The sequence below is a fragment of the Eublepharis macularius genome, chromosome 14, assembly GCF_028583425.1.
Source record: "Eublepharis macularius isolate TG4126 chromosome 14, MPM_Emac_v1.0, whole genome shotgun sequence".
NCBI lineage: Eukaryota > Metazoa > Chordata > Lepidosauria > Squamata > Eublepharidae > Eublepharis > Eublepharis macularius.
In genome coordinates, this window is record NC_072803.1 from 45002039 (window position 1) to 45013338 (window position 11300).

The window sequence follows — 11300 nt, forward strand, 5'->3', positions numbered from 1 at the left end:
TCCTGAACGGTGGTATATAAATCAAATATTATTTTATTGCAACCTATCCTCTATTTGTAAAAACTTCACTGCGAGACTTTGCGGATCTCTCTCGAAGCGCTATAGGACAGAAAGGCCTGGAGGGAGACAATCTACGGAGTAGCCGGGGGTCGGACACGACTGTGTGGCTTGGATCGGATCCTCTATTTTTACCCAATTCTAATCTACAAGATTTAACTCTCTTGGAACTATATTGTGAACTTGTGATTGTTTACATTAAACGTTTAAAAAAAAAGTAAAAAACTACTGGGAGTTCTACCTTCCTCTGGCTGATCCTGAAGAGCCACTGCCACTTAAGAGCAGACTACACTAAGTAAACCAATGGTCTGACTTGGTGTAAGGCTGTTTCATATAATGTTGTACACTAGTTTCTGCAAATACAAGCAGCATCAACTGTAAACAATGTAATTAAAAAGGGGCTGCCTGGACTACATCAAGGACCCATCTAGCCCAGCATGCCAGATGCCACAGGAGAGTCCTCATGGTGCTCGACAGCTTTTCCTGGCTCACTGTTCCCATTACATGGTATTTTGATATGTATCACCTCTGAGCATGGAAGATGCATTTAAATAGTATGATTAATAGTTAGTGTTTGGCTGTGGTCTGATTCCTCTTACGACTTTTTGAGAAGGTCCTTAACCAACACTTTTGGATAAATGCTAGCCAACTGGTTCAGTGTCAAGCACAAAACCCAGAAAGTGTACCATAAGAGGTTTGCAGCTAGCACGTATATTCTGTTTACATTTAATTACTCTTTGATGATTAAAAACGGTTGTACCTAAATGTGCAAAATTTGAGCCAGTCCATATAATAAAATAATTTTCCTTTGGTCACATTGTTAAGATCCAGACTGAATACCGTTCTTCAAGGCCTAGATTTTAATGTCTATGCATCAAAATATGCTATAGGTTGCAATATTCTCCACAGCAGAATATTCTCTACAGCAATATTATCCAAGCAGAATAGACATTCCCCATCTGCTTTAGCAGGGGTGGGGAACGTCCGCCCCATGGGCCGTATAGTCATTTGGACTGGCTCGCAGAGAGAGACGAGCGGTGGTGCTGCAGGCGATTGGTGGCACTGCGGGCGAACTACCAGGCAGATCCCCCGCTCCCACTTACCCACTTGGCAGGGGTGCACTCCCTGGGGCACCCCCTCCACGGGGGGAGCACTCCCGCACTGTGAGAGCAGGCGGCAGAGGTGGTGAAAGCAGGCTGTTCTCGTTGCCAGCGCCATCTGCTGAGAGCAACCCGCAGCGCTGGCGAAAGCGGCCTGTGCCACGGCGGCGAGAGCAAGTGGCAGCAGCGGGGGGCACTGGTGACAGAGCTGCCGCCGCCACTGCAAACGTGCTGCAGCGGTGGTGGCGGGGAGAAAGGGGACGCAAGCACCCTTTCTCCCATGTGCATGACGTCACTCCAGGAAGTGATGTCATCGCACACACTGCGCGATAACATCATTTCCAGGAGTGATGTCACGCATGCGGAAGAAAGGGCGCTCCCTGCACGGGACAGAACATAAACTTGGCCCTCAGCAGAAGAAAGGTTCCCCACCCGTGCTAAAGCTTTTCAGGTTGAGCTGCTCCAATCTGCAAAAGGCAGTCCTAGCAAAAAAGCCACCAACTATGAAAGACAAAACAGCTTTAATGGGAGAAAGCAAGCCAGAAGAGCAACTGTGTACCAGAAGTTCAGGCTTTAACGGCATATTTCCGAGGAGGGTACAGGCGTTCTTTTCGCTGTTGTTTTTTGGTCTTCAGACCCTCTTCATGCTTATTCAGCCTGCGACGCATGGCACGCGTCTTCTTGGGCCGCAGGTCTAGAGGCTTGTACTTCTTTCCCTGTTCACAGGAAAGAAGTCAGGTTCAGAAAGGACTTTCAAGCCCTATCTCAAGTTCCCTCTCATTATGCGGGGAGTCTGAAGGATAGAGTCTTTTCAGCGATGAAATGTTTTTCCTTTCTCCCTGAACCTGGCTCTATTACTGATTATCTTCTGATATCAGGCCAACTTAAAAAAAACAAAACACCTCCAACAAAAAGTTTTTAAACAAATTTTGTTTTAGTTTGTCCAGGTATGTGCAGTGCCTTTGCATGACAGACATTACTTATCTGTTCCATCTGCTACTTTATCCCATGTTGCTCCTTCTCTTCCCTGTTTCTCCTCTCACTGTCAAATTCTAGGCTGCAAATACCTTTGGGGCAAGGACCCATTTTCTTGCTCCTGCACACTATATAAAAAGGTTCCTGCAACGTGCTCAGGGCCAGATGGTGCTGATGTTAAACTTGACCTGAGCCAAGACGGAGACAGCCCAAGCCTCATAACATCTACCCAACTGCCACAGGCCTTATCTAGCTTACACACATGTAAGCCAGATGCTTATTTCTGTCATGAAGTTCTTATTATGTATAAGGTTGTGTGGAAAAACTTAAGTGTGGACCAGGCTACGCGCCCAGTCATTGCCACAATCATCGTGGCATTTTTGCTAGCCGCTGTGGTTGCAGAAGTAGCTGCTGGCTGCAACAGGCTACATCAGTGTATCAACCATCTACACTCTTTCTCCATACACAAGCCATCCTACAGGTTTCCTACTCTGCACCAGCTTCACAACCAGCTACATTCATTACAAAAGTATACTAGGCCTAAAAGAAACTGTGTACCTACAAGACAACTGCCCAGACCTACTGGCCCAGTAAAAGTTATCCAGCAGGGGAATGCTTTAGCAAGAGCAGATTCACACGGCATCCACAGGGTTCTGAGCAGTGCTGGGTGTTAGTCTTGCAGTTTTTTAAAAAGCTTCCCTCTCCTGAGATTATCTACATATGCCTGTTATCTACTTAATGGAAGGTGTTCTGGGATTTTAAAAAAACAGTAAGGACTATCAGATCAGGTTTGCGCTTGCTTAGCTGCAATAGTTTTCAACTTTGCATGTGGCTAAATGGACACTGATGATCTGCTCTGACTCTGCCCTTATTTCACTAAAATTACAACCAATAGGCGAGAGGCAATGTAGGTTCAGACTTACTTTATAGAACTTCCTGAGATTCTCCTTCTGAGTCTGGTTAATGACTGTAAGCACTCTGGCAATGGATTTGCGAACAACCCGGCTGCAAAAGGCAAAGACAGATGGGGTTAGGAGAAAGAACAGTGCCAGTACCACAAGTTCTGTGCTCTTTTGACCCATTGGACCTTTTTACCACCAAAGGACAATTGTATACTGGCCTCAGACCTGGAAGGCCAAGCTTCAAATTCCAACTCAATCAGACTCAATGAGCAAACCAGTAACTCAGGTAAGGCTGCAACACAATCTGTAGACAGGCAAAAATAATCACATCCCTCCTATTGTGAGAATAACCATGACAAGGATTATAATACACTTTGCCTGTTACACACTACGCTAATGAGCTTTGCTATGCTGCACTTGTTTCTGAGGGGCAATTTGTTGCAGCAAAAGTGTGACACCTTCAGGACTAAGAAATTTTATTCCAGCCCAAGCTCTTCAGATCCTGCAAATGGATCCTAACTTCACATTCATTTTATGTAGGGCTGGGAAAAAGTAGGGTCAAGATCATCTGCAAAGCTCTGAAAAAAAAATGCAAGAAGGAACAAGCAATAGTGATTGCAGCCTGAAATTCTAATGCTGTCGCACACCAACACCAAACACCTAAGTTCCAACAGCAAAACTGCAGAGGAGACTCACATCTTGGAGAGTTTAGAGGCTGCTCCTCCAGTCACCTTGGCGACACGTAGCTGGGACAGTTCTACTTTGAGGTCATCCAACTGCTTCAACAGCTCTTCCTTCTTCTTCCCTCGTAAATCACGGGCCTTGATTTTCGCCTGCGGAAAAAAAGAACATACAAAATCAGGATGCAAAAAGTCCATCAGTTAAGTACTCTTTCATTGTTCTGTCTTTGGGGTACTGCCATATAGCACCTTATCATTTTATCAACTTAGTACCAAAGACTAGAAATAAACTACATCCTACAATTTTTTAATGCCCCCCCCGCCCGTTTCTTCCTGGAAAGCTAGTCACGTAAAAGTGAGGTTTCTAGTCAGCCTGATTACAATGTGCTTGGAAGCAAATGGGCTATGTCTGCCAAGACCTCTGGAGTCTGAGATCTCTAACGTTTTTGAAATCTTTGGAACCACATGACTAGAAAAACAAAAACAAAGTAAGTTATGAAAATGTTGCTTAATTTGCATCATTTAAAATGGGGTCGAAATTTTGCACCATCTTGAGGTAGATTGTTTTTTTAAATGCCAAGCACACATCTCCTTGACTGCAGGTGTCAGAAATGCATTCAGTCCCTGGACTCCTGCTAAACCTCTGTACCCTTCGTTGAACTGGTGGCAATTCTGCAGATTCAGTTGCACTTCTTGACATTAAAGCCTCAAACCACTACTGAACTGTTGGGAGTCACAATTTAAGTTGCCTTAAGTCAGAGTTTCAGAGTCCAGCAACACAGGATTGCAGGATGCTTAAAAGTGGTCCATGCTGCTGACACTACTGCTGCAGGATGTTCACAACCCCAGTGACCTTCCCAAAGAATCTGGGTGGAAAAAGGTACCAAGGGAGGCTTCCTGCATTCCTAGTTTGTGGACGACGGCCTCCAAACATAAACCTTTAACTCAGTGTCACCTTCACATTTTTTAAGCTATACCAGGTAGGACCTCAGTCTCTCTCAACAAGATTACCAGTTAAAATGGGAGCTGGAGGGCACCTGCCCTAAACTGCAATGCTTAACTTCCCAAAGTGTGCCCAAATATTTCCCAGCCATATTGCTGTGTTCAGCCACATGAAATAAAATCTCTGATGAGGAAGAATGAGCACAGAGGGAATATAAAACATAGAAATAAAAATGTCAATCGCATTTAGGAAGTACAGGTACACTTTTGTATTGTTACACCATCATTAAATTATTCTCTCGCAAAACCCAACACTGGATGACCATAATGACCAATCTAGCATACCACTGTGTCCAGCAATGACCTGACAGTTCCTGTGGAGTTCAATGGTATAGATTTAGATGTCCTTCCCATAGTCTCAGCTCCAAGATGTACTTACTACCCCTGTGTACAGTGGCTCCATTTAACCATTACCATACACACATACCCACCATGAACCAGTCTAATTCGAGCTATGATGGAGACATTACAAAAACTTTTGTACTCCCCACTCTTCTGTCTCTCCCCTTCCTCAACCAAAGTCTGGCCTAACCCAAACACACTCACATGTAACTGCATATCTGAAGGTATCAGAAGGATCATCTTGTGTATGTTTCTGTTCAGGAATTAAGGCCCTTTGACATCAACCAGAGATGTCTGCTAGGTACACAAGAGATGGCCTTTTTAGCGGTAGTCCCACAATTATGGCAAAACTTCCCATGGAGGAGCATATGCCCCTCTCTGGTCAATTTTCGGGACACAGTTGAAGACAATTTTATTTAGGACTGCATTTGATTAATTTAGGTTTTCTTTTTACTGTTTTAATAAATATCATTTGGGCAAAGCCCTTTACTGTGCAACCATAAACAGAGTTACAGAGGGGCCATGGCTCAGTGATAAGAACATCTGCTTGGCACGGAGAAAGTCCCAGGTTCAACCCCCTGCCTCTCTGGTTAAAAAGATCAGGTATCAGGTCAGGGGAAAGACCTCTGCCTCAGACCTTGGAGAGCCACTGCCAGGCTGAGTACATCGTTCTAACCTTGATGGACCCATGGTCTGATTCAGTATAAGGCAGCTTCACATATTCTTCTAAGTCACTAGAAGTCAATAGGCCTACAAGGGTATAACTCCGTTTATGATGCCGCTATTAGGCTTTGGCCTCTTAAAAGAAACCTTGAGAATATGTAATTAAATGTAAACCTTCCCTGCACCTGTGCGTCTTTGTGGGCCTTCCCTGTGCCCCCCGCAGAACATTTTATACTGTAAGCTCTTTGGGGCAGAGACTCATCTTCTTGTTTAGCTGTACAACAATATTAGAATAATGAAAAGTACTATAATTATTTTTAATTTACTGACTGAAGATTCAAAGTATTGTGTTGCTGGTATTTATCTGAATGAGACACAGCGCAGACATTTTCTCATTAAAATATGAAACAAAAATATATGTCTAGCAGTTGAATAAGCTTAAACACAGTCTAAGTGGGTACTGCAAAGAACTGGTTCAAATAGATGGTAAAGATAGGGACTGTAAACTATGCTACTGTACACTGTCTATTTTTGTAAGTATGTTCCCACTGGGTAGTTTCTGCATTGCTTTTGCTCTATTTCATCATTATTTCAGCTCTGGATTTCTGCTTATTTTCAAATCTCTGCAAAGTGGCATTTGCATACACTGTTTATTGCACTGTTTATTGAACATCACATCAATTGTTGACCCACACTGTGTGATCCGACTTGAGCCTCAGTGAGAAAAGCAGACCATAAACAACGTTAATAAAATAAATAAATGCAAGTTCCAACGTGGGGTGTTATTCTCCCAGAATCCATTCATACACATCGAAATCACCAAACGCGCAGTCGAGCTATGGAAATGCACAAGTCAACGGTGCTTCTAGAGGCACACGGAACGTCTGAAAATGCTCTCAGAAAAGACCCCTTACTTACACCCGTCCCTTAACAAGCAATTCCAGAGCAGCCCATTCAATCCGAAAGGAGCAACCCACTATGGTAACTGGGAGGCTTTCCCAAGCGTCCCCTTCACCGGCCAATGCAGGGCAGTTTCCTTCCCAAACCTTTAAACCTTCCCCGGTGCGGCCTACTCTGCCCCACCACCCACTTCACAACGGCCCTCTCGCCGCTACCCGCCATTGAGCTCGGCCCAAGTTCTCCAAGCCTTCCTCACCCGAACCCTTCCACACTCATCACCCAAAAGCCCCTGCCCGCCGCCGATGGAGCCGGATTACAACGCTTCCCCCAGCCTCACACTTACCATGGCTGCGGCAAACGGCTGGAGCCACAGCACAAAAAGGAAAGAACGGAAGCCGGAAAGGCACAGGAAACCAGTGGGTAGGAGCAACCAATGAAAGCGCAGGGCGAGAAAACGCGGAATCCTTCGTCAAGACTGCTTTCTCTCCTCCCCCTCCCCATCTCCATTGGTGTAATGGTTTAGTCCATGTAAAAAAGCTGAGCTGGGCACGAGCGCTGCGTTAGAAAATTGAGTGCCGTTCAATACCGTAATCGAATTATTTGGCAGTAACGATTAAGCTGCGCGGTTAAATATAAATGCAAATTAAATGCATGCTGGACTGCATTTTGGCAACATATCATATTAATCATTGTTGGCTTTTAAAATATACTTATATTTATTTCACGATCAGTGTACTGCATTTTCAAGGTGGACTATAAATAATGTAAATAAATAAAACCTAGTTCACACATGTAGCAGACTAAATGAGCAAGCCTGGGGATCCTGGAGGATTTTGCCTTCCTCTGGGCATAGATCGGGGGTCACTGGGTGGAGGCGAGGGGTGGGGAGATAGATGGGAGTTTCCTTCATTGTGCAAGGGGTTGAGCTAGATGGCCCAGTTCTATGTTTCAAAACAGGTCTATTTGGAAGTAAAATCCATGTGGCGTGCTCCCAGGATGGTAAGTTGATAGAATGCTGAAGTAGTCAAGTGGACCACACCATAGCAAGTTTTAAATGTCTCATTTTGAATGTTCCTTTGTATATTAAAAAAATTACTGCAAATAGAAAAGTGGCAAAGAAAACAAAACTTTTATGCATCCCACCCTGCTTGCTGTGCTGGTTTTCTGTCTGCAGCACATTGTTAATGTAGAGAGCATGCTGACATGAGATTGCGGTGCACTATCTGCATTCTGAAATGACACACTTCATTCTACCATCACATTCTACCATCATATGTGCAAACCGTGCCTTATGCATTTTGGATTAAGGAAATAAGAGAACAGACATTATAACTTGTGATGTTTGTGGATTGCACAAGATAATTTAGGAAGGGCAAATTAATGTCTCCCTCATGAACTTGTCTTGTTGCCTAGTTAACAATGGCATCTGATGCCCTGTATCATATATCCCCAGATTCTGGAGGGTGGCAACCAGGCACAAGGGTTTTTCTTGGGTCTCCACTCAGCCATGGGATTATTTTTCCAGAACAGTTTACTTGATCTTTTATGTTTTAGGTGCAATCTAAAAACCTGTTCAAAAGAAGATGGTCATTTGATAAAATGCTGACTAAAATACAGTACAAATAATAAAAATACTCAAACATTGTCCAACCCTCCCCCAAAGCACAGCCAATGGCACTGTCAACTGTATTAACCCTAACTCAGCCAAATACCTGCCAAAAACAGGTTCTGCAGCCCTTCTGAAAAGCAACAGGAAATAGGCCAAATGAGCCTGCAGTGGAAATGATGCAAGGGAGGGTACAAAGAGAGCCTTACTCCATCCTTATTGAAGGACATGGTGCCTGAAACATGGTTCTTGCAGAAGATCCAAGTGTCTGAGATTGATGGAGGGGGGAAGGCACTTCCCACTGAGTCAGGCTGTGTGTTTCTCTAGCCCGGCATTCTCTAGTCCAGCCAGTGGGGTTCCAAGTGGGTGTCCTGCTACTTAACATCCTTTTCACCAAAGACAAAAATGGACTGTGGAGATGATCTTTCCAAACTGAGCAAATGGACAACAGTATGGCAAATAGGATTCAATGTATGCAAGTGTAACATGATACACACGGGCAAAACGAAAATCTGAACTTCAGATATATACACTGATGGGACATGAATTGACAGGAAAGGTGATCATGTTGGATAGCTCAGTAAAAATGTCAGTATGTGGTAGCTGTGAAAAGGCAAATTCCATGACATGATTGTTGCAAAAGGGGTGGAAAATAATCACTATTGCAATGTCCTTGTACAGATCTCTGTACAATTCTTGTTACTCCCTCTCAAAATGGATAGATTAGGGTAGGAAAATATGAAAAGGGTTTGGGACATTTTATACTTTCCTACCCTAATGTATCCATTTTGGTTTATAAAAATGTCTAAAGCGGAGAATAGGATAGAAATTTACAAGTGGATAAAAATAAATGTTTCTTCCTTTTGTGTGACACAAGAGCTCAAGTTCATTGAACATAAATGGCACTAAGCAGTGCAGCCAGCATTTTGGTTAAGTTTTTTTTTACTAGACCTGAGGAGACTTTGGTTCAAATGTCACCCCTCAGCCATAAAGCTTGCTAGGTATTCCTTTAGGCTGTTGGCCCCTCTCAGCCGAACTTATCTTGAAAAGTTATTGTGAGGACAGAACAAGGGAGGGAAGAATCAGATATACTTTCTGAGCTCTTTGGAGGAAATGTGACAGAGAAAACAGGGCATCTTGCTAGAGATTTGATGCTGGATTCTGTGCTGGTTGTATCCTGCAGTGCTATTTTGTGTTTTGTTGGTTCAGGCTACCATGAGGCGAGGAGATTAGGAGTACAAAAATCCAGAGGCCCAGGTCACCATGGGGCCTAGGGAACCAAGCAAGGTACCTTGGAAGGACAGGGGTAGCATACCTGTTCTGATCGAGTGTCTGGTTTGTGCGCCTGAATATGAGGTGGGCCCAAATTAGGGAAGTGAAGGAAGTGGGCCAGAAGGAATCTTAGGCCCTTGGCAACTCTTGGCAGCTCTGAGGAGGAATGGCAAAGAGCATTCCATTGGAGTTAATATATTGTTATATATGCTCCAGTTCCCTGGACAGTGAAATGTTCCTTTTACCGGAGTTGGTTCCACTTTGGAGGAAGGGACAGCATTGGGCACTTAGTGTTCTTGTAGGTCTTTTTTTTTTTTGCTAGCCTGATCTCATTAGATCTCAGAAGCTAAGCAGGGTCAGTCGAGGTTAGTACATGGATGGGAGACCACCAAGGAAGACAAGGGTTTCTATGCAGAGGAAGGCAATGGCAAACCACCTCTGTTTGTCTCTTGTCTTGAAAACCCCAGCAGGGGTCACCATAAGTTAGCTGCAACTTGATGGCACTTTACAAACATACAAACAAAAGCGAGCACAAGTGGAGACATAGAGGCATTCCTACGGGCAGCAAAGAATCCACTACCCCACATCAGATGCCCAGAGAGGACAAGAGCCCACTTCCTCCGAAGTGCTTCTGCCAACTCACAGCAATAAGTTTCTCCATCTGACTATGCCCTTTCCAGCATCAGAACTGCCTTTTCTCTATACCCCCCATTTCCCTCTTTAGCTAGGTGGACAGCTCATCCCTTCCAAACATTTGAACAAAACTCCCAACACTCAAGACCTATTTGTTATGTTAAATTACTTAAGTTTTGTTCAGCATTGTTTCATTTCTGTATTCCTGTAGTTGAATTTATGCTTCTTTTTAAATTTCTGCAAGGTATACCCAATTGCATTGTTTATCGAATGTCCTATCTGTTGATTGTATTGGTTTACACTGTGTATTCTGCCTGGAATCTCAGTGAAAAGGTGGATTATAATAAATAAATAAAAAGGTCTACAATTGCTGACCCATTATAGCATATAGACTGATCAGCTACGCTGTGCATGCCATTCAATAACATGATCTTGGCTGTATTATTGAACAAACCACAAACAAAGCAGTGTTATGTTTTATACCTCTTTAGAATCAGAGATACAGGAGCTTCTGAAAGGAAAACGACAAGACAGTTATTTCCTTTGTATATGTTGCGTGTCTAGATCAGTGGCTTTTAACCTTTCATCCATTACTATTCTCCAGATCCACAGCATTATTATTAGATGTTTCCCCCACCCCAGCTGTAAGTAAAAAATTAGGTCATAAAAACAGCATTTCAGACAAGGCAATTTTATTTATGATAGAAGTGTACAGATCTCAGGCTTCAGTTCCTTGTGATTTTGTGCCTGATAGCCATCCGCCTACCCCTTAATATTAAGTTTCATTTCTATTTGCTGTGTGACATGGTTTTAAGGGCCTGTGGGAGAAATCTAGGCTCTGGGGTTTTACCCTCAGTGTGAGGGGGCCAATATAAAGCAACTCCCTTCCACAGGCTGTCCAAAAGGCTATTAGCCAAGTTGACTAAAGGAAACCAATAAGCCTCTGAATTCCTATGCCAGAGGGCAGGTCTTCTGTGCCCTGTTTGTTGGCCCTCCAGAGCGACTGGTTGGCTGCAGTGTGAAACAAAGTACTGAACTTGATGGGCCCCTAACTCTAAGGGCAAGAGGGCAGATCTTACAATCTTAAACCCTTGTGAGATGGACAGCTGAAAATCTTGAATACCACTCCCCCATCCGTTTAGATTCCCCCATAAGGGATGGGGCAGAA

At 43.8% G+C, this 11300-nt stretch overlaps 1 protein-coding gene across 1 annotated transcript; it reads right to left on the minus strand.

The window, feature by feature from the left end:
* Positions 1 to 1661: 1661 nt before the first annotated feature.
* Positions 1662 to 7046, minus strand: RPL35 (ribosomal protein L35). The gene is made up of 4 exons (XM_054997131.1): positions 6965 to 7046; positions 3731 to 3867; positions 3056 to 3137; positions 1662 to 1873 (listed from the first exon to the last, which is right to left on the minus strand). Exons 1-4 carry the CDS (start codon positions 6965 to 6967, stop codon positions 1724 to 1726), a joined length of 372 nt encoding a protein of 123 aa, XP_054853106.1. The 5' UTR covers positions 6968 to 7046; the 3' UTR covers positions 1662 to 1723.
* Positions 7047 to 11300: the final 4254 nt, after the last annotated feature.